The 26,877-nt window shown below is 42.5% G+C and overlaps 2 protein-coding genes across 6 annotated transcripts in view; one reads left to right on the top strand and one right to left on the bottom strand.

Moving 5' to 3' along the window:
• The window catches only part of LOC129826176 (homeobox protein cut-like 2), a 128,593-nt gene extending 123,799 nt beyond the window's left edge, over nucleotides 1-4,794 (bottom strand). For 4 of the 5 annotated variants that reach the window (XM_055886580.1, XM_055886581.1, XM_055886582.1 and 1 more), the window contains exon 1: nucleotides 4,239-4,794. In XM_055886580.1, coding sequence (XP_055742555.1) covers nucleotides 4,239-4,301 — 63 coding nt within the window. In that variant the 5' untranslated portion in view covers nucleotides 4,302-4,794. The remainder of the gene's footprint in view (nucleotides 1-4,238) is intronic. The other variant, XM_055886586.1, reaches the window with a different exon arrangement.
• Nucleotides 4,795-15,139: 10,345 nt separating this feature from the next.
• Nucleotides 15,140-26,406, top strand: LOC129826174 (serine/threonine-protein phosphatase PP1-gamma catalytic subunit A-like). The gene is made up of 7 exons (XM_055886577.1): nucleotides 15,140-15,635; nucleotides 19,888-20,019; nucleotides 20,133-20,363; nucleotides 20,516-20,620; nucleotides 21,022-21,245; nucleotides 25,150-25,284; nucleotides 25,762-26,406. Exons 1-7 carry the CDS (start codon nucleotides 15,581-15,583, stop codon nucleotides 25,849-25,851), a joined length of 972 nt encoding a protein of 323 aa, XP_055742552.1. The 5' UTR covers nucleotides 15,140-15,580; the 3' UTR covers nucleotides 25,852-26,406.
• The last annotated feature ends 471 nt before the right edge of the window (nucleotides 26,407-26,877 follow it).

The following is a 26,877-nucleotide window of genomic DNA, read 5'->3' as shown; positions in this document are numbered from 1 at the left end:
AGCACTGCATCTCAGTGCTAGAGGCATCACTACAGACCTTGGATCGATTCCAGGCTGTATCACAACCGGGCATGATTGGGAGTACCATAGAGCGGCGTATAATTGGCCAAGTCTCGTCCGGGTTAGGGTTTGACCGGGGTAGGCCGTCTTGTAAATAAGAATTTGTTATTAACCCACTTGCCTAGTTAAATAAAGGTTAAATAAAATATATAAAAAAGTGCACAGGTGTGCATGTATGTGTGTGCAAGAGTGTGTCTGTCTTTGTGTGCATTTTCTCATTGCATTCCCTGGGGCTCTGTCTCCACCCATGCTGCCTCCCTGGGTTGCCCATGCTGTTTGTTGTTGAGGCTATCAATGGATGCCTCAGGAGCTATTCCCCCCTCCCCTCCTTTATAGATCACTCATTGGACACAGTTTTCTCAGGACACAAATCCTAACCCTCCTTTCAACCCTATAGTGCCCTAGACCTGGCATTTCCGGTAAATTATTAGATTATGGTAGCGCCTAGTGTTACAAAAACAAAAGTATTAAAGCATGAATGAAAGAGAAACAGAGAGCTGTTTTCACAGCCAATTTCAGATTGCAGGGTTGGGTTTAGGGGGGCGGGAGCTGCTAGCAAACAGCGTACAGAGAAAGCAGCCAGGCTCACAGGATGCAAAGCAATTTCACTGTTTGGCAATACTGTTGTCTCTGTCTGTGGATTAGAGCTGACACGAGAGTGCCTGAGTCATGCTAAATGTAGAACAATCACAGCCTTTTGTTCCTGATCTAGACTCAATCCCTCAGAGAATGATGGAGAGAAGAGTATGGAGATGCATGGGGCTGGAAAATGGCATCAAAAAAGCATATTGCTAATAAACCATATAAAATGAACACAGAATTATATCACTTTAAGACAACAGAGGGATCCTCGAATGAATTGAATATAAACTGGGACCACAGTAATGATATTAAACTAAAGTTAGTGAGTACATTTGGATACGCTTACTTGAAACTTTGAAAAAACGCATTGCATTACACTTCAAAATGTACCTGATTGATAGTTGATTACTTTAAAGAAATAATCTTCTAAATACATGATATTTCCTCAATTCTATTTTGGAGAGCTAATGTGTGACTTTATATACGAATACAATGCACAATGTTATTACAATGTAATAACTTCTCGGAAACTGTGTCCTCTTGTAGTCGGACCTCACATTGGGTCTGAGAATGCTCCCTACTGGCTGAATGATCTCCTGGGCTTTCTCCCTATTGGCTGAGAATTGGCTTGGGCCTGGCAGGAGCTGGCAGGACAGCTCCTGACCCGTCCTTTTCCATGGTCGCCAACAGAAATGCCATCTGGCTGGTGTGAATGATTACCGCGGCAATGGCCATGTGACCTGCGGCCAGCGAGAACCAAGGTCACTCCACTTCCATGCTCTCACTTTCCCTGTCCTGTTTTTACAAAGCTGTGGATGAATCATTCATCTCAGATTATTCTACCACAGAAATGTAGTTCATAGACATGGTATATTTCACAATCCTGTTTGTTGATATTGATAATAGCACTGAAAGGGTGATGGATTAAAGTCTGTCTGTGATCAGAGGGGCATGTCACACTTTGATCTGGAATAGATGATTCATAGCAATGTTCTTTAAAATAGACATCAGGATGGTGAATTGAAATGAAGCCACAATGAAAGTACTCTGATAATGTAACATGCCATGTGACATATTTTTTTCCTATGGCATCGGTATACCAAAGAGCAAGAATAAACTAAAAGATCTCCCCTGAGCTTCAATTATGTCTCACTTAGATTATAAGCACGTTATTACCCTTTGCTGGTGGTGATCTCCAGATATAGATTGCCACTGGTATCCTTTATAATATGAATTGAATTTCAAATTCTCAATATGCAAATACGACCTTGACAATTATGGAAAACCATGGCATCAAACTAGCAATGCACAACATATAAGATGATTTTGACCCTGGACAGACATATAAATTGCAGCCTAAATGTTATGGGGAAATAATTTCTGTCAGTGACAGTTGATTAATAGAATAATTCATAAACGACTGTAGGTATAGAGCTACAATATACACTGAGTGTAGAAGGACACCACCTCTTTCCATGACATAGACTGACCAGGTGAATCCAGGTGAAAAATATGATCCCTTATTGATGTCACTTGTTAAATGTGACTGCAACTCAATATTAGGAAGGTGTTCTTAATGTTTTGTACACTCAGTGTATATATATATATATATATATATATATGTGTGTACACTGATATAATATATATATATATGTTTTATAGTCATTTCTATAGATTCTAAAGTGTTTTCTTCACTACAGAAACTCCAACATGACTGACATCAATATTGGGATTTTCAAGATGTTTCTATTGAGTAATATTATTCAGAAACGTCACGTTAGACATGTTCTTCTTTTCAACCTTGCATTATAAACATTACGTTTTCAAGTTAAGGTAATGTGCACAAGTACAGTGAAATGCCTTTCTTGACAGCTCTAAACCCAACAATGCACTAATCAATTTCAATGTAGTAGTAAAAATAACATAAGTTAGAATTACTATGTTACACAGAAGATCAGTGACATTCCTCAACGTTGTCATAGATATCTGGATCTTTTTGGTTGGAAATAATTTATTTTTGAGCTAATCTTAGCACAAAAGCTTTCAGACCTCGTTCAGGTAGGAAAAATAGAATTTTCTCATTTTAATTAGTCTGCTAAAACCTGAAAACGGTCCTTACATTGGACATTTAATTCTAACATTGGCCACTAATACAGGGTTGCAGCAAACGAATGGTGTAAAAGCATGCTATTTTGTAGGCTAACAGGCAAGATGTGAATGAACCCCTACGTAACACAACATAGCTCAACTCGCCCTTTGGATCCCCGACTATATGAGTAGTCTAGCGATTGGGGGGCAGAATAACAATCAGCTCTGATTTCTTCTCCGTAGGCTTTTCCGCAGGACCTGACTTGCCATGCTCCTGTCATTTCTCATGTTACAGAACATCAATCATACGGCAGACAGTGCCCTTGCGCTGGCCGAGCCTGATTTACAAACATTAGCGGGGAATACAATTACACAGTCCTTGCCCGAATAGGCTAGTGCTCACAATGCGGCTTGAGATAAGGGAACGGGGCTGAAAACGGAAAACCTTCTTTCGTACTGAGACGCACAGATAGGCGAATTACATCGTCAACACTGTGGTTTTTTAGTAATGTCAAGTGTTACCGAAATGTTATTGAAACCGGTTCATTATAAACGCTATAACATATGCTATATAGGAAGCCAGCAATATATTGTGAAACTATTTGTCAATTTACTAGACAAGTTTGTAAAACCGACTGGATCATTGACAACTTTGTGATAACCAAGTCAAAATATGGGCTGTCTATTTTGTAAAAACATCATTCAGATGTCTGACTATTGATCATTGATCACGCTTTGCAGTTAGCCTGCATCTATAGTCTACACACTATAATCATTTTACACGCATGTTTCAACGCGCCCCACCGGAATGGCCAATAGCCTAAATAGCCTACATGATAACATCATAGGTAGACTAAGCCTATCTTCTAGTTTTCTGATTGGGTTATAGTCTAAAAGAGAAATAACAAACAATCAATTAGCCTGGTTATATAGCTTGAATAAGCGATCAAGATTATTTAGCAGATGAACAGAAAAAAACTTTCATCAATCTAATTGTGCAAACAAAGTTGATTTATATCAAAAACGAAAGACAACATTTTTATCATACATAGAAAATAAAGTAGAACCAAATATCGCTAAATAGGTGCAGTAGAATGCACGACCATCATGTACAAATAGAATAAAACATTAAGCTGGTAAAAAGTTACGTCCTCGGAGCTAAATTCATGAGGGCATAAAAAGTTTCCGTTCTCTATCTACACCACGATGAGCACTATAAAGAGAGAATCGTATAAAAAATATAAGGGTTAAGTCGGTGGTGTTGATCCCAGCGGTGAACGCAGAGCGGAGGCTATACAGTGCGCCTGTGCTACTCTATGGTCGGTGCTCCATCGCTGATCAATGATTGAACTGAACAAAGGCAGAAGAGGATCAATTTCTAATAACTATCAATGCAACGCCGCCGATTTCTTTCTCAATTCGTCCACAGTTTACACATTTCACATAATTTTAAAGTACATAATGTTATATGAACAGATATAACCAGAAGGGTAAAGGATAACACTAACCTGAAGCCGCCGTAGATTAAATTTCTTCCAATATTGAAACATCGATCCCACATCGGCGGCCATCTTGGGGATATTGAAGAGATTTTTTTTCAGCGGCTGCAATAAATATGTGGGCTGGATTCCCCTCGCTAACAACGTTTACGATAAGGCTACTCGTTCTACTTGAACAAAAATAATAATGAACACATGAACGTCCACTGAACTTACACAAATATGTTTGTTAAAAAGCAGTGATATCCCGGTGGACCCCGAGTGTTCTTTTCTACATAAAAAAAAGAATATCCATGCATTTGTGCAGTCCCGGAAATTAACTGGACAATTGCACTTGATTTTGGTTTGGCAAAGTTATCAATACTGACGTAAGGGGTTGACCACAACCGTCTGGAAAAGGGGAAGAGAACAACAATGTGACCTATGCATATTGTGTTTATGGAAATCCGTCTACAATAGTATGAATAAAACAGTTGCGTCCATATCATGAGTCCTAACATAGTCTACCTCTATGTATGTTTACACCTCTCCTTCCATTAGCTTATGCTACAAATAACAGTGAATGGGTAGACTAGGCTATGCACTGAAAAATCTAAACCCATGAAGTGCATTTGTATTTCTGCTCATCAGAAGCAAGCGGCGCAGATCGTAACCATTGCGAATGCATCCACCTACGCTGGTGAACTAATACAAAATTGTTTATTCTGTGCCAATGTCAAAATGTGAAATAATACTGCAAAACTGCTTATATAGTTTGCCTAATTTGAAATAATAACTTCATAATAACTTTAACTAACCTTCCACTGTCTAAACTTTGCTAAATGATTCCTACATACAGGCCAATTGCTGTCACCGATTATATATATTTCACATTTCCATACAAAATATGTTTTTTTATTATTAATATTAATTCATATGTGAAAATGAATGGATCAATCTAACAACTGGATCTATATTTGATCTCTGAACAGTGGCTGGTGTATGGTGGGTTAACTGGGTCTCAGAAAAAGTGGGTAGGCCTATAATGCAGGTATAGACAAAATACAAGTAGGCCTATCTATCTGGGATACATACTGGTAAAACAAAGGCATAGAGTGCATTTGTAAAGTATTAAGACCTCTTGACTTTTCCACATTTTGTTATGTTACAGCCTTATTTTAAAATGGATTAAATACATGTTTTTCCTCATCAATGTACATACAATACCACATCATGACAAAGTGAAAACAAGTCTTTAGACATTTTTGCAAATGTGTAAAATTGAAAACATAAATACCTTATTTACATAAGTATTCAGACCCTTTGCTATGAGACTCAAAATTGAGCTCAGGTGCATCCTGTTTTCATTCATTGTCACGTTCCTGACCTGTTTTCTGTTGTTTTGTATGTGTGTGATGGTCAGGGCATGAGTTTTGGGTGGGCAGTCTATGTTTTCTGTTTCTATGTTGGTTTTGGGTTGCCTGGTATGGCTCTTAATTAGAGGCAGGTGTTTTGCGTTTTCCTCTAATTGAGAGTCATATTAAGGTAGGGTGTTCTCACTGTTTGTTTGTGGGTGATTGTCGTCCGTGTCTGTGTCTGCACCACACGGGACTGTAGCATTTGTTCGTTCGGTTTGTCATAGTCTGTACCTGTTCCTACGTGCTTCGTGTTTTATGTAAGTACTCATGGTTTAGGTCAGTATTACATTCGTTTTTTGTTATTTTGTAATCCTTCCCAGTGTTTGTTTTCGTGTTTCGTCGTTTACCTTAATAAATTCATTATGTATTCACAACCCGCTGCATGTTGGTCGAATCACTACTCCTCCTCTTCGTATGAAGAGGAGGAGGAACACCGTTACAGAATCACCCACCAAACCCAGATCAAGCAGCGGGTTAACGGACAGCAACGACAGCAGCAGTGGGAAAAGGAGGATTGGACATGGGAAGAGATCCTGGACGGTAAAGGACCCTGGGCAGAGCCAGTGCAGTGTCGCCGCCCCAAAGCGGAGCTGGAGGCAGCGAAAGCGGAGAGGCGACGTTATGAGGAGGCAGCACGGAAGCAAGGCTGGAAGCCCGCAAGTACTACCCAAACATTTCTTGGGGGGGGGGGTCTAAGAGGTAGTGGGCCGAGGGCAGGTAGGAGACCTGCGCCCACTTCCCAGGCTAACCGTGGAGAGCGGGAGTACGGGCAGACACCATGTTACGCAGTAGAGCGCACGGTGTCTCCTGTACGGGTGCATAGCCCAGTGCGGGTTATTCCACCTCCCCGCACTGGTAGGGCTAGATTGGGCATTGAGCCAAATGTCATGAGGCCGGCCCTACATATCTGGCCACCAGTATGTCTCCTTGGGCCGGCTTACATGGCACCAGCCTTACGCATGGTGTCCCCGGTTCGCCAACACAGCCCAGTGCGGGTTATTCCACCTCCCCGCACTGGACGGGCTACGGGGAGCATGCGACCAGGTAAGGTTGGGCAGGCTCAGTGCTCAAGGGAGCTAGTACGCCTACACGGTCCGGTATTTCCGGCGCTACCTCCTCGCCCCAGCCCAGTACCACCAGTGCCTACACCACGCACCAGGCTTCCAGTGCGTTTTAAGAGCCCTGTTCCTCCTCCACGCACTCTCCCTATGGTGCGTGTCTTCAGCCCAGTGCCTCCAGTTCCGGCACCACGCACTAAGCCATCTGTGCGTCTCCAGAGCCCTGTACGCACTGTTCCTTCTCCCCGCACTCGCCCGGAGGTGCGTGCCCTCAGCCCGGTACCTCCAGTTCCGGTACCACGCACCAGGCCTATAGTGCGCTTCGAGAAGTCAGTGTGCCCTGTCCCTGCTCCCCGCACTAGCCTTGAAGTGCGTGCCGTCATCCCGGTACCTCCAGTTCCGGCACCACGCACCAGGCCTACTGTGCGCCTCAGCAGGGCAGAGTCGGCCGTCTGCCCAACGCCTTCTGCACTGCCTGTCTGCCCAGCTCCGTCTGAGCCATCTGTCTGCCCAGCGCCGTCTGAGCCATCTGTCTGCCCAGCGCCGTCTGAGCCATCTGTCTGCCCAGCGCCGTCTGAGCCATCTGTCTGCCCAGCGCCGTCTGAGCCATCTGTCTGCCCAGCGCCGTCTGAGCCATCTGTCTGCCCAGCGCCGTCTGAGCCATCTGTCTGCCCAGCGCCGTCTGAGCCATCCGTCTGCACAGCGCCTTCTGAGCCGTCCGTCTGCCACGAGCCATTAGAGCCATCCGTCAGTCAAGAGCCGCTAGAGCCGTCCGTCAGTCAGGAGCTGCCAGAGCCGCCAGCCAGTCAGGAGCTGCCAGAGCCGCCAGCCAGTCAGGAGCTGCCAGAGCCGCCAGCCAGTCAGGAGCTGCCAGAGCCGCCAGCCAGTCAGGAGCTGCCAGAGCCGCCAGCCAGTCAGGAGCTGCCAGAGCCGCCAGCCAGTCAGGAGCTGCCAGAGACGCCAGCCAGTCAGGAACTGTCAGAGCTGCCCTTCAGTCATGAGCTGCCCTCCAGTCATGAGCTGCCCTCCAGTCATGAGCTGCCCTTCAGTCATGAGCTGCCCTTCAGTCATGAGCTGCCCTACAGTCATGAGCTGCCTTACAGTCATGAGCTGCCTTACAGTCATGAGCTGCCCTACAGTCATGAGCTGCCCTACAGTCATGAGCTGCTCTACAGTCATGAGCTGCCCTACAGTCATGAGCTGCCCTACAGTCATGAGCTGCCCTACAGTCATGAGCTGCCCTACAGTCATGAGCTGCCCTACAGTCATGAGCTGCCACTCAGTCCGGACCTGCCAGAGTCCCTCAGCCCGGACCTGCCAGAGTCCCTCAGCCCGGACCTGCCAGAGTCCCTCAGCCCGGACCTGCCAGAGTCCCTCAGCCCGGACCTGCCTGAGTCCCTCAGCCCGGACCTGCCAGAGTCCCTCAGCCAGGACCTGCCGCCCCTTATCCCGGTGCTGCCCCTTATCCCGGTGCTGCCCCTTATCCCGGTGCTGCCCCTTATCCCGGTGCTGCCCCTTATCCCGGTGCTGCCCCTTCATTTAGGTGGTTTTAGTTGGAGGGTGGTCATTGGGAGGGGGATACAGAAGCGGGGAGTGACTACGGTGGTGTGGGGACAGCGTCCGGAGCCTGAGCCACCACCGTGGATGTCATAAGGTGAATGCACCAATTTGTAAGTCGCTCTGGATAAGAGCGTCTGCTAAATGACTTAAATGTAAATGTAAATGTAAATGTGGTCAGATGCCCACCCAGACCCTCCCCTGGACTTTGTGCTGGTGCGCCCGGCGTTCACACCTTGAGGGGGGGGTTCTGTCACGTTCCTGACCTGTTTTCTGTTGTTTTGTATGTGTGTGATGGTCAGGGCGTGAGTTTTGGGTAGGCAGTCTATGTTTTCTGTTTCTATGTTGGTTTTGGGTTGCCTGGTATGGCTCTTAATTAGAGGCAGGTGTTTTGCGTTTTCCTCTAATTGAGAGTCATATTAAGGTAGGGTGTTCTCACTGTTTGTTTGTGGGTGATTGTCGTCCTTGTCTGTGTCTGCACCACACGGGACTGTAGCGTTTGTTCGTTCGGTTTGTCATAGTCTGTACCTGTTCCTACGTGCTTCGTGTTTTATGTAAGTACTCATGGTTTAGGTCAGTATTACATTCGTTTTTTGTTATTTTGTAATCCTTCCCAGTGTTTGTTTTCGTGTTTCGTCGTTTACCTTAATAAATTCATTATGTATTCACAACCCGCTGCATGTTGGTCGAATCACTACTCCTCCTCTTCGTATGAAGAGGAGGAGGAACACCGTTACATTCATCATCCTTGAGATGTTTCTACAACTGAATTGGAGTACACCTGTGGTAAATTCAATTGGCTGGACATGATTTGGAAAGGCACACACCTGTCTATATATGGTCCCATAGTTGACAGTGCATGTCAGAGCAAAAACCAAGCCATGAGGTTGAAGGAATTGTCTGTAGAGCTCCGAGACATGATTGTGTCGAGGCACAGATCTGGGGAAGGGTACCAAAAAAATGTCTGCAGTATTGAAGGTCCCCAAAAACACAGCGGCTTCCATCATTCTTAAATGGAAGAAATTTGGAACCACCAGAGCTGGCCGCTCAAACAAACTGAGCAATCGGGGGAGAAGGGCCTTGGTCAGGGAGATGACCAAGAACCCAATTGTCACTCTGACAGAGCTCCAGAGTTCCTCTGTGGAGACGAGAGAACCTTCCTGAAGGACAACCATCTCTGCAACACTCCATCAATCAGGCCTTTATGGTAGACGGAAGCCCCTCCTCAGTAAAAGGCACAGGACTGCTTGAAGATTGCCAAAAGGCACCTAAAGACTCTCAGACTATGAGAAACAAGACTCTCTGGTCTGATGAAACCAACATTGAACTCTTTGGCCTGAATGCCAAGCGTCACGTCTGGAGGAAACCTGGCACCATCCCTACGGTGAAGCATGGTGGTGGCAGCATCATGCCGTAGGGATGTTTTTCAGCGGCAGGGACTGGGAGACTTGTCAGGATAGAGGGAAAGATGAACAGAGCAAAGTACAGAGAGCTCCTTGATGAAAACCTGCTCCAGAGCGCCCAGGACCTTAGACTGGGGCGAAGGTTCACCTTCCAACAGGACTACGACCCCAAGCACACAGCCAAGACAACGCAGGAGTGGCTTTGGGACAAGTCTCTGAATGTCCTTGAGTGGCCCAGCCAGAGCCCAGACTTGAACCCGATCAAACATCTCTGGAGAGACCTGAAAATAGCTGTGCAGCGACGCTCCACATCCAACCTGACAGAGCTTGAGAGGATCTGCGAAGAAGAATGGGAGACACTCCCCAATTACAGGTGTACCAAGCTTGTAGCTTCATACCCAAGACGACTCAAGGCTATATTCGCTGCCAAAGGTGCTTCAACAAAGTACTGAGTAAAGGGTCTGAACACTTATGTAAATGTGATATTTCAGTATTTTAAATTTAATACATTTGCAAAAAATTCAAAAAATATATTTTTGCTTTGTCATTATGGGCTATTGTGTGTAGATTGATGAGGGAGAAAAATCAATTTAATACATTTTAGGAAAAGGCTGTAACGTAACAAAATGTGGAAAAAGTCAAGGGGTATGAATACTTTACGAATGCACTTTATGGGAAGCACTTCGTACCCTACCTAAAAAAAAGCATATGATTGATGTTATTGACAAATTGACACAAATGCTCTAAAAAGTGCCCTTAGGGTTTAAAAGGTGAACGTGCTTATAAAGTCAATTACTGGATTAGGGTCTGAATTTTGATTAAATTATGAATTAAGATGTTAAAAGAGTATGTATAGCCTATGGTATCTGAGGGGTTACAAAAGTGTGTATTAACATACTGTTCTTCAGTGGTAGCCTACTTTTGAAGAACACAGCTAGACACAAGAACAACGAACAGGAAAGTGATATACCATGCAGGCATTCATGTTCATCATCTTTGAAGCACAGTTGTATTTCACATATAAATTCCATGGTGACAACTCTGGAAAACCTGCCTCTGGTTACATGAAGGGGTTTGTAAGCCCAGTGAGGCTGCAGACATATTTAATAGCATACAGTAATTTATTTATTTCCATCTTACTTGACTCTCTGTACACCATAGACTAGCATTCAATATTTTGTAGTGGTGATGATGATGGTGGTTCTTACACCAACTCTGTACTTCAAACAAATAATTTCCCTCCACCATTAAAACCATACCATATTCAGAGAAAAACTGGGCTTGAACAAGACCAGTTTTGGTGTTGTCTGCACACCCCCACCCCTCAAGGCAATACGTACATACATGATAAACTGGAGCCATGTGAAATCACAAATATAGGCAGAAGCCATTAACTCAGGCCACTGTGATATACATCATAATGCCTTATAAAACGACTGTGAAGGGAAATAATATGCACATACTGTCATACTTTAGCAACTTGTAGTTTATTACAATCTAAACCATATATAAGGGAGAAATGTCATATACTCATGCCAGACAGAAAACACCTAAGGGGAATTCTGAAGGAAGTTTATTAAAAGTTTCAGTATTATTGCCTTTTATTGGTGGCTCGAGGGTGGCAATGAGATGCAAGCCTCATGAAAATAATAACATCTTAGTTAGCTGTGATTTATCTGGAAACTTAACATTCAAATCAGAGTTGATATGGAAGACAATTTCATGCCAGGGTTGTTGCCACAATAATCCCACTGGGCTGTGTGTTTTATGTAAATATGTTGTCATCCAAGGTTGACTGAACAATGCGCCGCTTACAGATTTAATTCTCAAGCCTATTGATCAATCACCTGAGCGAGTAAGCTCACATATGCTATTTGATCATGTTTTTAGCTGTTCTATGTACATGTGCAGTGAATGATGACCAACCAATATTGACAGGTACAGGAATAGATACAGATGATGTCCACTTCTATTACATGGGTATCAAATGCACTAGGTCGAGTAGAAGAGATGATCAAACTGAAGACGAACCAGAAGAAATGTACTGTATCAGTGGCTCCTTTTCAAAGACCAACATCCATTTGGTTTGACACATTGAAAGATGAGCTGCTAGCACTGCCTACTGGACAAAAGAGGTAAATGGTTTTCAAAGCCAAGGCAGTTGTATCCATTGCCACAGTATAAAGCATGTTAATCAACAGTCACAATTTGGGCCATCCATCCACTCTTAATAACCCAAAGAGATGAGACGACTTGGACTACAGAGAAGGGTGAAGGCAACTAACAAGCTTACAGAAAATGAGAGAAAAACATCCATGTAATGCCACTGAGAATGTTACATTTCTTCTTGAGGGAGAGCCTGAGCCGCAGTAGCTTGAGTGTTCTGTTATTCTGTTCTGGAGTATGGTGAAACAGAAACATTGCAGGTAAATGTGTTTTCAGGGAAAAATAAGGACATTATGCTCACATTTAATGAGAAGTGTCCAATTTAGTGTAACCTTTTCTCTATTGATGTTCCTGTCCCTCAAAGAATTGACTTTAAAATTCTCCTCCTGGTCCACAAATCCCTAAATGGTATCGGACCTGCCGACCTGTCAGATCAACACTCCCCCTATGAACCTCCACGCACCCTACAGTCAAGCCACGCCAAATTGCTTCATGCACCCAGGACCCGGCTCAGAACAATGGGGGACCGTGTCTTTTCCTCCCAAGCACCACGCCTTTGGAACTCCCTTCCTGACAATCTCATGGCTGTTCAGACTGTTAGGTCTTTTAAAGCAGGATTTACAGTAAGACTCATCTTTATCAGCTGGTCCCCCCTTCCTCCTAGACTTTGATTGTTGCTTTAATGATGTGGTTATATTTTTACTTTAAAAAATAAATCGATATTATCTTTTATTTTATGCACTTTGAGATTGTTCTTGTAAAATGAAAAGCACTTTACTAATGTAATACATTATTATTATTATTATTATCTTGTTCACAAATTCAACTTTAATGTTTTGTCCTGTGAACAAAGATGTGGACCAGTAAACCTTCAAAACCAATTAATAAAAATATTGATTAAAAAACACTCATTGTCAATTACAATTGATGAGGTATCAGAAATTCCTATTGGTATTGTTGCATGAATGTCCTGCTCCCCCATCATAAAACTAAGCTTGGGTAATAGATAAAACAATCTGTATTTCTGGGGAAGAGGAAAATCCCAGTTATAAAATATTAATTGAGAGTCAAGTTCTACTGGAGGCTGAAAGACTTGGGGAAGAGGCTGGCACTGTGGCAGCAGAAAGGCACAGATGCCACAGGGAGGCTCACCTAGCTAGGTTAGATATATTCCAGGCCAGTACAGTAGATGGCAGCAGCCATCAAATCCACCCAGAAGGTTGGCTGGCAGACTCCTTTGAAGTAGCAAAGTGGAGTAGGTTAGGGCCGCGAGGAGTAATGCGGCTGGTAGAGTTTTTTGAGCGAAGTGACATGGCGGCAAATTCAAGATACAAGACCATTTTAACAGTTTGCTACTACAGCGGATGAAGGAGTGGAAAGAGGGTGGAGATGTGGAAATGGACAGCAAGGAAGATGGAAAGGAGCTGAGCATAGAGGAAAGCGGTGTGGTGAGGAAGATTGGCGTCAAGTAGGCTTTCAAAAAGAAAAAACGTACTCCGGTAGCTCAGAAATTGAACCTGTTGAGAGTGAGGATGAATTCAGGCTCTCGAGCCGGGTCCTGGGTGCATGAAGGCACTGCATCTCAGTGTAAGCGACGTCACTACAGTCCCTGGTTCAAATCCAGGCTGTATCACATCCGACCATAATTGGGAGTCCCATAGGGTGGCGCACAATTGGCCCAGCATCGTCTGGGTTTGGCCGTTGTAGGCCATCATTGTAAATAAGAATTTGTTCTTAACTGACTTGCCTGGTTAAATGTATTAAAAATATATATATATATAAATTACATGTGGTGTCAGGTGCACTGAATACTGCTGAGGTCCAGCCTCGTCCCAATGAAGATGATTCTGGTCCAGTGGAAGTGAGATTTATGGAGAGAATGGATCCTTGCTTTCTGGCTGATCCATATGTGGTGTCAGGATGGGTGGAGAAGAGTTTTAGGACTGTTGAATCGGTGAAAGTAACTCGAGGTGGACTTGTGAGGATTTTTTTGTATGTCTTTCGTCCAAAGGGGTCGGGCGCTCCGCACCACATGCCTCGGGACAAGACCTGAGACATGCTTTGCTCTCCGGAGCAGGGCGCCGTTGAAAGGAGTGATAAGTGGAGAGGCATTAAGTGTTGAGGAGGATCAACTGAAATAGAAGATTCCCGGTGTCTTTGACACCTGCCGTGCGGTGCATCGCAGACCCGGTGGAGAGCGTGGTGAAAAAGAGAAGACACTGTCTGCCCTGCTGAGTTTTGATGCTGAGTCTTTACCGGACAAAGTCAAGTCAAGCTGTGTCAGTTATCTCGTGAGAGGTTTTGTCCCGAACCCATTACGGTGTTTTAGGTGCTAAGCTTATGGTCATGTTGCAGCAGTGTGAAGGAGGGAGATTCCTAGATGTGTGCAGGAGGGCATGAGTCAACAGAATGTGTAGTATCAGTGAAAAAAGCTGTCTGTTAACTGTATAGGGGTACCCATGTTGCTGGAGATCAGAAGTTCTGGTGAGAGGAGGGCAGGTCAAGATTGCCACGGTCAGAGTAGCACAGAAGGTGTCTATGCTGAGGCAGTGATGAGAGTAGTAGAGGAAGATGGGTCCAGGGCGAGGAATCCTAAGAGGTTCCATGTGTGATAGGAATAACATGTGCTTCAGTAAGATTGGCTTCTTAGCATTAATAGACATGGTTATCTGTACCGCAGAAATGGAATGTAAATCACACAAAATAGATGTTGTGGTGGCCGCTGCAGAGAAGAACTCGGATGTACGAGATTTTACTGCTGAGGCGTTACAAGGTGTGTTGAACGATAGTGTCCCGTCCTCCCAGGCAGCCGGCCTGGTGTAGGATCAGATAGGGCCAAGTAGTGGAATAGTGGTGAGGTTTTAATGGGTGTAGGTAGGGTTAGTTGGTAGGGCAAATCTTCTTTCCTTTCCTTCCCTTTTTGTGTCACCAAAAAATGGAATGATGTGTGTAATGAATTCACAACCAAGAACAGTAGGTGGAAAAAAAAGATAAGAGAAATACATGAGTAGGGAGGCCGCCACACACTCCAGTACAGTAGGAGCGCGATGTGTGCACCGCCAATATGTGTGATCCGCCAATACAAATGTAAATAAGAAGTAGAATCAGAGGAAGTGATATGCTTCAGTAAAATGTTTTTTTTTTGTTGCGTTTATAGCAATGGTTGTCAACTGTACTGCAGGGATGGTCGCCGAAAAGTAGGTTGTGGTGGCAGCTGCTGAGAGATATTTGGGTGTACGAGACTTGACGTCAGAAGAGTTACAGGGTGTCCCGTTCTTTCAAGCTGTTGGCCAGAGGTAGGACTAGATATATTCACATAGTGGGTGGTGGGTTTTTAGTTAGTGTAAGGTTAGATGGTAGGGTATTCATTATTATTTTAAACAAAGTTTAAGGGAGTTATACTCCAGTCTAGTAGGTGGCGGTAATGCAACATTTATTGGATACCAATCGCCATTAAACCTCATAGAAGAAAAGGAAGAATCAGAAGAATCAGAGGGCATTGCTAACGGCTAACGTGGATTTTGTCCCGATATTCGGCTAATATTAGGGGTTTTGGGAAATTTGTTCAAAACAAAGATGTTGAAGTAGGTGTTAAGGTATAATATAAGGTTGTAAGATAACCAGTAACAGGGTATAATTTCTACACGTTTTTGTTTTCTGAACCAGTAATTTCGCGAAGCGAATTAATCGTAGCTAACGTTGCTTAGCTAGTAACCAGCACTAGATTTGCACTTTGCACTGCTCACTCAGGCCTTTTTTTCTGCGTCGCCATGGCCGATGTTGATAAACTCAATATAGACAGTATCATCCAGCGTCTTTTAGAAGGTAAGGAGTCTACATCAATGTAACGTTATTGCTGCAGTAATATTATCTGTAAACTTTGTTAGAGACGACTGTAGGCTAGTTTTACCTAGCTAACGTCGTTAGCTGTTGATGTCGCATGTAGACTCTGTATATTTTAGCTAACGTTAGCTAGTAGTTAACGTTAGTGCATGATGTTGCCATAGTAGTTAGCTAATTTTAACGTCAAACTAGTTAACCAGCTAGCCGTTTAAACTCAATTCCACGATTTACGATGGAGTTGATAGGCGACTAGTATGGGCTGACTGGAATTCCGATGTCACATAAAATTACATTTTTTAAATATTATTTTTACTATACCGTGGCAGCCGATAGTGGGCGCTAGATCTGCACTATTGTTTTGATGTGCTCAGCCGGTAATGCACTCGTGTGTCCCCTAGACCATCTCGTACAAAAGCATCCTCCATTCAGGCTGCAAAGTCAAAGGCATACGTTTTATTAAGACTATACACATTTGTCCAGTTTCTTTTCCGACGCCCAGCAATTTAAAGCTAGTTAAGGAAGGAAATATGCCTTTGTATGAGCCGGTCCACATGAGTATATTAATTACCGACTGGGCACATAAATTCTAAATGATTGTGCAGATCTAGCTCCCAATATCGGCTGCCTAGTCTACAAAAACTACGGATTTCAGCACCCAAATAGCCCGCATTTACACAGGACAATGTCCATCGTAAATCGTTTAGTCAGTGGCGTAGTGGTGCCTGGAGAAGTGGGTTTACTCAAATTTTGCCAAAAATGACCCGCCCAGTCAAGGAAGGTTGTGAAACAATTTGGACAGTGAACACTACCTACAGTTGAAGTCGGAAGTTTACATACACCTTAACCAAATACATTTAAACTCAGTTTCACAATTCCTGACATTTAATCAAAGTAAAAATGTCCTGTCTTAGGTCAGTTAGAATCACCACTTTATTTTAAGAATGTGAAATGTCAGAATCTTTTTATTTTATTTCACCTTTATTTAGCCAGGTAGGCTAGTTGAGAACAAGTTCTCATTTGCAACTGCGACCTGGCCAAGATAAAGCATAGCAATTTGACACATACAACAAAGTTACACATTGAATAAACAAAACAGTCAATAATACAGTAGAATTCTTCTTTTAAAGTCTATATACAGTGAGTGCAAATGAGGTAAGAATAATAGTAGAGAACACTCAATTAGTATTTGGTAGCATTGCCTTTAAATTGTTTAACTTGGGTCAAACGTTTTGGGTAGCCTTCCACAAGCTTCCCACAATAAGTTGGGTGAATTTTGTCCCATTCCTCCTGACAGAGCTGGTGCAACTGAGTCAGGTTTTTGTAGGCCTCCTTGCTCGCACACACTTTTTCAGTTCTCCCTACAAATTTTCTATGGGATTGAGGTCAGGGCTTTGGGATGGCCACTCATTACCTTGACTTTGTTGTCCTTAAGCCATTTTGCCACAACTTTGGAAGTATGCTTGGGGTCCTTGTCCATTTGGAAGACCCATTTGCGACCAAGCTTTAACTTCCTGACTGATGTCTTGGGATGTTGCTTCAATATATCTACATTATTTTGCTCCCTCATGATGCCATCTATTTTGTGAACTGCAGCAAAGCACCCCCACAACATGATGCTGCCATCCCCGTGCTTCACAGTTGGGATGGTGTTCTTCAGCTTGCAAGCCTCCCCCGTTTTCCTCCAAACATAACAATGGTTATTATGGCCAAACAGTTCTATTTTTGTTTCATCAGACCAGAGGACATTTCTCCAAAAAGTATGATCTTTGTCCCCATGTGCAGTTGCAAACCGTAGTCTGCTTTTTTGAGGTTTTGGAGCAGTGGCTTCTTCCTTGCTGAGCGGACTTTCAGGTTATGTCGATATAAGACTCGTTTTACTGTGTATATAGATACTTTTGTAGCTGTTTTCCACCAGCATCTTCACAAGGTCCTTTGCTGTTGTTCTGGGATTGATTTGCACTTTTTGCACCAAAGTACGTTCATCTCTAGGAGACAGAACGCATCTCCTTCCTGAGCGGTATGGCCATGGTGTTTATACTTACGTACTATTGTTTGTACAGATGAACGTGGTACCTTCAGGCATTTGGAAATTGCTCCCAATGATGAACAAGACTTGTGGAGGTCTACAATGTTTTTTCTGAGGTCTTGGTTGATTTCTTTAGATTTTCCCATGATGTCAAGCAAAGAGGCACCGAGTTTGAAGGTAGGCCTTGAAATACATCCACAGGTACACCTCCAATAGGCTAATTGACATAATTTGAGTCAATCAGAAGCTTCTAAAGCCATGACATCATTTTCTGTAATTTTCCAAGCTGTTTAAAGGCACAGTCAACTTAGTAAACTTCTGAACCACTGGTATTGTGATACAGCGAATTATAAGTGAAATAATCTGTCTGTAAACAATTGTTGGAAAAATTACTTGTGTCATGCACAAAGTAGATGTCCTAACCGACTTGCCAAAACTATAGTTTGTTAACAAGAAATTTGTGGAGTGGTTGAAACACGAGTTTTAATGACTCCAACCTAAGTGTATGTAAACTTCCGACTTCAACTGTACATTACCTAAAATTTGTCAGACCAACCCAAGCTGTACTGTGCAAGTATGCTAATAGTAGGCCAACTGTTGAAATTAATAAATTAGTCTGTCAGTAGTCTGATATAATTTTTTCATGTCTTCGATCTCACTTTTGTTATAGAAAAACAACAAAATTGGATGTAAGTCAACAACAATGCTTAAACCACATCAGGAGATTAGTTTTGAGGTCTGGGAAACATCTAAGATTGCTCTTTAATTCAACTGTGCAGGCACCTAGCACTGTTTGGCATGCAGTGTTTGCAAAACAAATGGCCACTGGATAGATGCAAATAATCATGATATAATTCTGCCAGATAGGCATAGGCTACATTGTAGCTAGTTAACATTTAATTGAGAAGGGAAAGCATCCCTATATTTTTCCTGCTCCTTAATTGTTTGAAACCTGGCCATTTTACTTCATTTTATGAGGCATGCCTTGCTTCACTTTAGCCTATAGCCAAAGTCCTACCATAGAAACGTGGAGGCAATTATTTTAGAAAGACTTCCTCATGTGTGCTCTCCTGTTCTATTGTTTTACAAATCAACTTTATTTCATTGTCTAGCAGCCAAAGGCATTATCATAGTCATATTAGCAACACATGTTAGATGTTGCTTCTTTAGAGATCCCCTCTTTCAAAATCTCCATGAAACCGCTCGCATTTTAGAATGTTTTCCCACAAATTGCGTTTTGGAACATTTGCGCATAGGCCTACCTTCGTGTGCACATTGCTGCGATTTAATGTGTAGAAATAGAAGTTTCTCTCCCGAGTGGCGCTGTGGTCTGAGGCACTGCATCGTAGTGTTGAGGCGCCACTACATGCTGGGGTTCGATCCGGCCGTGAACGGGAGCCCCATAGGGCGGAACACAATTGGCCCAGCGTCGTCCAGGTTAAGGAAGGGTTTGGCCGGGCGGCTTTCCTTGGCTCATCCTTCTCTAGCGGCGGACTGGGTGCCTGCAAGCTGACTTCGGTCGTCAGTCGAACGGTGTTTCCCTGACACATTGTTGCGGCTGGCTTCCGGATTAAGCAAGCAGTGTGTTAAGAAGCGGCTTGGCGGGTCATGTGTCAGAGGACACATGTCTCGACCTTCGCCTTTCCCGAGCCTGTTGGGGAGTTGTAGTGATGAGAGAAGGTTGGAACTACCAATTTGATAAATTGGGGAGATTTTTTTTTATGAATAAATAGAAAAATGATAGTTTATCAACATTTTAAGCTAAACATTCTGATCTGTTCATCAGCCCTATTAATTGATACAGCGTATACCTCCACTACACTACTTTGATACTCATGGTGGGGATTAAGAAGTGGGTATACACAATTCCCACAAAAAAAGTGGGTATAAGGTCTGTACCTGCATATACCCTCCACTACACCACTGAGTTTAGTCGGCTAGTTAACCAGCTAAACAAGTTAGATTGTCCCGGTTGTCACATGTCAAATTAGCTAGTTACCGAACGTTACTTTAGCTACATGGTCCATGGCACTGTCCCAGCTATCTGCCCAGTCAGTGAAAGATGAAGTCAATAACATGAGTAATCTGATATGGTCAGCAGTCAATCCCCTATCCAGGAGACCTTAACAAGATATGGTGGCAATGAGCACGACGGCAAACTAGGTAGATATATTTGCTTGTAGATTAATCTGAATTTTCTTTTTATAGTCAGAGGTGCAAAACCTGGTAAGAATGTGCAGCTGCAGGAGAATGAGATCCGAGGATTGTGCCTCAAGTCCAGGGAGATCTTTCTCAGCCAACCTATCCTTCTGGAGCTTGAAGCCCCCCTCAAAGTCTGTGGTGAGTAACCGCTATTTGGTGAAAATAACTGTTAAACGATGTGTCTTCTATCCCCTTAGACCCAGTGAGGGATGTGTATATGGCTACATCTTGAAGTTGTTTGTTTTCTGCAGGTGACATCCATGGGCAGTATTACGACTTATTGAGGCTGTTTGAGTATGGGGGCTTCCCTCCTGAGAGCAACTACCTATTTCTGGGAGACTATGTGGACAGAGGGAAGCAGTCTCTGGAGACCATCTGTCTGCTTCTAGCCTACAAAATCAAATACCCGGAGAACTTCTTCCTGCTGAGGGGAAACCATGAGTGTGCCTCCATCAACAGAATATATGGATTCTATGATGAGTGTGAGTGATGTGTGGGGCTGTTGTAATAATTATAGTTCTGCACTAACAAATTACGGCATTTGTATCTACATAGATTGCATTTTGTTATAAATTCCTGTCATATGCATTGCCTAGCTTATGATCATCCTAACGTGGTATTATTATTATTCTAGGTAAAAGAAGGTACAACATCAAGCTCTGGAAAACATTTACAGATTGTTTTAACTGCCTCCCTATCGCTGCCATTGTTGATGAGAAGATCTTCTGTTGCCATGGAGGTATGTTGCGTTTTAGTTGTCCTAAAAAATGAAGAGAATTAAGTGCACTTACCGACAACAAGCAATAAATAGGAGTACAAGGCTTTATTGTTGGCTTTTCTACAGAAATGCTTCTACATCTGCATTGCTTGCTGTTTGGGGTTTTAGGCTGGGTTTCTGTACAGCACTTTGTGACATCACCTGATGTAAAAAGGGCTTTATATAAATGCATTTGATTTATCGTCTTGGAATTCCTTGACTGTTGGTGACCACTGCTCTAAGACATTGCTATGATATTGAGTAATGTTATTTGCTTTTATTCCAATTGTTCTTCTTGTCCTTGAAATGTTTACACAAGTTCTGATTGGAATTGACCTCATTCCGGTTGTTCATCTGTATTAATCTTCTTCCGTGTCTCTCAGGGTTGTCACCCGACCTCCAGTCCATGGAGCAGATCCGGCGTGTCATGCGGCCCACCGACGTCCCTGACCAGGGCCTCCTGTGTGACCTGCTCTGGTCTGATCCAGACAAGGATGTCCTTGGCTGGGGAGAGAACGACAGGGGTGTCTCATTCACCTTTGGATCAGAAGTGGTGGCAAAGTTCCTGCACAAACATGACTTGGATCTGATCTGTCGCGCCCATCAGGTATGTTGTCTACAAACCGGTAACTGCAAAAATAAATAAAACGGCAACATGAAGTGTCTTAATTGGGCGTTGGGCCACCACGATCCAGAACGGCTTCAATGTACCTTGGCATAGATTCTGTAACTCTATTGGTAGGGATGCGACACCATTCTTCCATAAGAAATTCCATAATTTGGTGTTTTGTGGACGGTGGTGGAAAGCGCCGTCTCAGGCGCCGCTCCAGAATGTTCAATTGGTTGAGATCTGGTGACTGAGACCGTCATGGCATATGGTTTTCATGCTCATCAAACCATTGTGACCACTCGTACCCTGTGGATGGAGGCATTGTTGTCATCCTATAGGGGCGTAGCCAAAATAATAGCCTGCCCAGCATTTTTATACATGACTCTAAGCATGATGGGATGTTTATTTCTTAAAGACATGCTCCGGAACTTTGGCGATTAGTAGGTATTTTTTAAGCCTCACGCTTTGTGCTGATGTGTCAGTGTGCAGTTTATAATCAATGAGCAGAATTACTGTTTTACCTCAATTAGCCACGAAATCCCTAGTTTGAAAGCAACTCTTTACTGGACACTGTGTGGTGCTATTTGCCCTACATTTTCCCCCATGTGGGCCAGCCAAGTAGCAATTCGAGTTCCAGACAATAAGCTGCTTCAGCCCCTTGCCATTTGAGTGACAGCTAGCAAGATGCACAAACTGCAGACGGAGAGAGAAGTGACGTGGTGCACATAATCTGCACATATGTGATGTAGTTTGCAATTTTCAGGGACCACTTTTGGCACGTGAGCACTACTTTCAGAACTACTGGCTAAAAAGTATACAAAAGTACCGGAGAATCTCTAACTCAGGAACCACACCTGCTTTAAATATACTTTGTATCCCTCATTTACTCAACTGTTAATATTATTTTGTAAGTTACCTGTAAATTCAGTCGTGTTCCGATCAGTGCTGATTAGGGCTGTCTCAGACGAAAACATTTCTTTAAAATCTTGGTTGTATGTTCTTTTGACCAATCAATTGGTCTTAATTTTAAAATGGATTTTTCCATATAGACACACCCTATGTTTTAATAAAATCAACTATATGTAGGCTACTGAGCTTATCTGATGATTTAAACACTGATTTAAAAATTAAGACAAATAACATAAAGAGTGAGCCAGAGATTAATATAGCCTAACCAGAAGGGAAAAAACCTGTTCCTGACCCGCTGCTGCTGGCCTTTGCAGATTCTGCCCTTATGCTCCTGAAGTTGTCGGTAATAGGCAACACTTCCTTTTCCATTTGGAGTGCCAAGTTATCGTACCAATTCTACTGATCTGCGTGCGTGCCAGTTATGATTTTTATATGCACATTTTTGTGGAACAGTTTCATTTAATTTATAATAGTCTTCATATCTCAAAATCAATGTCATGTGCTTAATCAAAATTCTATCTAAATGAAAATGATACAAATATAAAAGTAACTTCTATTGCCAATATGTAAAAATAGCCTACATAAAGCCCACAAATAGAATCATTGCAGCTCGCAGGTAGAAAATATTTGGATAAAAATAAATATCCTATAAATCACATTGGCTAAGCATAGTGTATTAACTTGGTCCAGCCTAAGCTCATGCTAGCAAATTTGCAACATTGTATAAAATATTCTGGGCCCTCAGTTTCCCTAGCCAGTCAGCTCCTAAGAAGTAATCAGATAGGCCTATTTTATGATGTTTCCACCGGATCAGGGATTGACCCCCCCCCCCCCCCCTTTTCATGCTAAGTGGTTATCGAAAGGGAGAGCGCTGGAATGTTTTTTCCAGGAACTATTGTCATTCTCAATGGATGTAAAAACAGACTTTGTTTACTTGCTGTTTGAGGCAAAGATAAATTTACTTTGACTTAACTCACCATCACTGTGGGGCTTCTCAATCAGAAATACTATCAGATCCCCAAATAGGCACATTTATAGGTCTACGTTTGCGCGCAGGCCAGGTAGCCTAGGCCTACTTCTATGCGTAATTAGGTCCTTACTCAAGATTGACAGGAGCGCTCCAAACAAAACACAAAGAATAAATTGACAACTCGTAAATGGAATGAAATAAACCAAAACTTGTTTATCACAAGTGTAGCCTAGGTTGAGCACTCTGCAAACAACGTGTCCACTCTGACAATGAGAACGGTAAGACTGTAATAATGCATTCAATATATTATTAACAGAAATGACCTTAGCCAAATATTTTTTTATTTTACCTTTATTTAACTGGGCAAGTCAGTTAACCTCCACTGGGGTATGTGGGATGGTAGCGTCCCACCTCGTCAACAGCCAGTGAAACTGCAGGGCGCCAAATTCAAAACAACAGAAATCCCATAATTTAAATTCCTCAAACATACAATTATTTTACACCATTTTAAAGATACACTTGTTGTAAATCCAGCCAAAGTGTATGATTTCAAAAAGGTTTTACGACGAAAGCACACCAAACGATTATGTTAGGTTAGAGCCAAGTCACAGCAGAGCACCAAATTCAAATTAATTATTATAAAAATCAAACTTTCATTAAATCACACATGAAAGATACCAAATTAAAGCTACACTGGTTGTGAATCCAGCCAACATGTCAGAATTCAAATAGGCTTTTCGGCAAAAGCAAACAATGCTATTATCTGAGGATAGCACCAATGTAAACAAAGAGAGAGAAGCATATTTCAAACCTGCAGACGCGACACAAAACGCAGAAATAAAAATATAATTCATGCCTTACCTTTGACGAGCTTCTGTTGTTGGCACTCCAATATGTCCCATAAACATCACAAATGGTCCTTTTGTTCGATTAATTCCGTCAATATATATCCAAAATGTCCATTTATTTGGCGCGTTTGATCCAGAAAAACACCGGTTCCAAATTGTGAAACGTCACTACAAAATATCTCAAAGGTTACCTGTAAACTTTGCCAAACAAATTCAGGCTACTTTTGTAATACAACTTCAGGTATTTTTTTAACGTAAATAATCGATAAAATTGAAGACTGGTCTGTGTTCAATACAGGATTAAAACAAACTGTAGCTAGCCTTCTGGTCATGCGCCTCTAAAAACGGGACACAACAAGTGACCCTGATTCAAGATGGCCGTACTTCTTCATTACACAAAGGAATAACCTCAACCAATTTCTAAAGACTGTTGACATCCAGTGGAAGCGGTAGGAACTGCAAGAAGGTCCCTTAGAAATCTGGTTTCCCAATGAAAACTCATTGAAAAGAGAGTGACCTCCAAAAGAAAAAAAATCTGAATGGTTTGTCCTCTGTGTTTCGCCTGCTAAATAAGTTCTGTTATACTCAGACATGATTCAAACAGTTTTAGAAACTTCAGAGTGTTTTCTATCAAAATCTACTAATAATATCTTATCTTCTGGGGATGAGTAGCTGGCATGTTTAATTTGGGCATGCTTTTCATCCAAAATTCAGAATGCTGCCCCCTACCCAAGAGAAGTTAAGAACAAATTCTTACTTTCAATGACGGCCTAGGAACAGCGGGCTAACTACCTTGTTCAGGGGCAGAATGACAGATTTTTACCTTGTCAGCTCGGGGATTCGATCTTGCAACCTTTCGGTTACTAGTCCCAACGCTTTAACCACTAGGCTACCTGCCGCCCCTTGTGGATTAGAACAGTAAATGTACTACTGGTGTGCCATCCCCGCGGCCTCCAATGGATTAGTCCACTTAGACAGGCCTGAATCAGACAGGTGCCATAAAAACTATATATATTTGCCACTGCTCGACTAAAAAAAATCTTGGTCGACCAACAGCCTATTGACCAAACAATCGACCAGTCGACTAAATGGGGTCAGCCCTAGTACTGATAGTCTGGTGTGGAATTTGTTTTTATTTCAACCGAACTGTAATCAATGCACTCTTTTCCGGCAGGTTGTTGAGGACGGCTATGAGTTCTTTGCAAAGCGACAGCTTGTGACTTTATTCTCAGCACCGAACTACTGCGGGGAGTTTGACAATGCTGGTGCCATGATGAGTGTGGATGAGACTCTCATGTGCTCGTTTCAGGTGAGGGATATTTCAATCATGAATGTGCTCCATCTTATCACAGCCATGTAAATGTGTCAGTGATTGTGGTATTACTACTGTAGTGTATGGACATGTTGAAGGGAAATTTCAAAATGTTTCTTCGGCACCACCTCAACATCGACATATGTGAAAATGGCGCGTTTCTATGTTTTGTAGTAAAAGATAAAGGAAGATGTTTCCAGTGACGACATCGATGTGCATCATGTGATTTTAACCAATTATGTGTAGTCATTGCCTACTAATTGGTTGATTTCACTGGAAACATTTATCTTCCTATCTTTTTTACTACAAAACAGAAATTCACCGTTTTCACATGTTGATGTTGCCGTGGTGCTGGAGATGATATAAAATTTAGAAATGTCCTTTTAAAGTTATGACCAGTCTTGTCATTATGTCAAACTGTACAATGTGTAGACAATTGCAGTGGGCAAAACATAATCTTAATTCCACTTGTAGATTTTGAAGCCAGCCGAGAAGAAGAAGCCAAATGGCAGCCGTCCAGTCACACCCCCACGGAACATGGTCACCAAGCAAGGCAAGAAATAAGGTGGCATGAGCTCCCCTTTCTGCTTTCGTCTGTTGCATCTGAAGGGTTGGTTGCCCTTTGCTGCCAATACTGAAAAGATATCCACTCCAACCTGATGAAAGCGGAATGTTTTGTTGTTTTGTCCACAAGGGTAAATGGATATGTCACCATGAAAACCTCAGGGGTTTTGCACTCCATTGCAACTAGTCTTTGCCACATGACTGTTCAATCAGGAACAATGTAACAATATGGCTAATAATGCACAGAAATGCCTTGTTTCAAGCTGTGCACAAATTTTCCAATTTCTTCATTTCATGTCATCAATTTCTGTCGTCACCTGTTTCTTACTGTCAATGTCAATAATGAAATTAATGGTTCTTAAACAACTATGGAAATATTACATTTAGATGTTTATTTCGGTATAACTTGTTTTATCATAGGACATTGAATCCGCACTCTGCGCCTGCATCCTCACCATTTTTAAAAAGTATTGTGCTGAATTTAAATGAAGAAATAAAACATTCTTGTAATGTCTAAGTCTTTCTAATAAACTTTTAGCACATTTGAGGGGGAAATTGGCATTTGAATTGTATTTATTTGAGAATTGAGAAGCTCAACATTGATTTAATTACTCCCATATATAGTGTACTACTTGAAGTGATGTGAAAGACATGGTAAAGATGATATGCAGTCCAGTACTATAAAAAAGTATATACTATAATACAGAGTCACAAATTATATTACAAAACTAGCAAACATGTTTTTTTCTCTATGCAAAACCCACTTGACTTTAGTGTCAAGGGCAGCATTAGAAGAAGTACGGTATGAAAAGGTCACTGGGTCACACTCAAGGGTGTTTGCCTCCAAGTTGACATTCGCCTTTACTGCCACAAGGGGTGTCGTAAAATCCATCCGAATCCTCGCAAGGCGTAGAAGCCATCATGTTTTTCTGCTACACATTTAAGTTTCATAAACCTAAAATTAATTATTAGAAGGGGATGCTTTTTTCAAAAGTTCACATTGAATTAAAAAACAAAAGTCATGGA

This window comes from Salvelinus fontinalis, chromosome 28, assembly GCF_029448725.1.
Source record: "Salvelinus fontinalis isolate EN_2023a chromosome 28, ASM2944872v1, whole genome shotgun sequence".
Classification (NCBI taxonomy): domain Eukaryota; kingdom Metazoa; phylum Chordata; class Actinopteri; order Salmoniformes; family Salmonidae; genus Salvelinus; species Salvelinus fontinalis.
Note: the sequence above shows the minus strand (reverse complement) of the source record. Positions and strands in the feature narration are given on the sequence as shown.

Excerpts from the sequence above, each read along its gene's own strand:
- LOC129826174 (XM_055886577.1), top strand. The coding sequence starts at position 15,581 with ATGGCCGATGTTGATAAACTCAATATAGACAGTATCATCCAGCGTCTT. Across the intron at positions 20,364-20,515 it reads ATATGGATTCTATGATGAGT|GTAAAAGAAGGTACAACATC; the intron begins GTGAGTGATGTG and ends TTATTATTCTAG. Across the intron at positions 21,246-25,149 it reads TGATCTGTCGCGCCCATCAG|GTTGTTGAGGACGGCTATGA; the intron begins GTATGTTGTCTA and ends CTTTTCCGGCAG.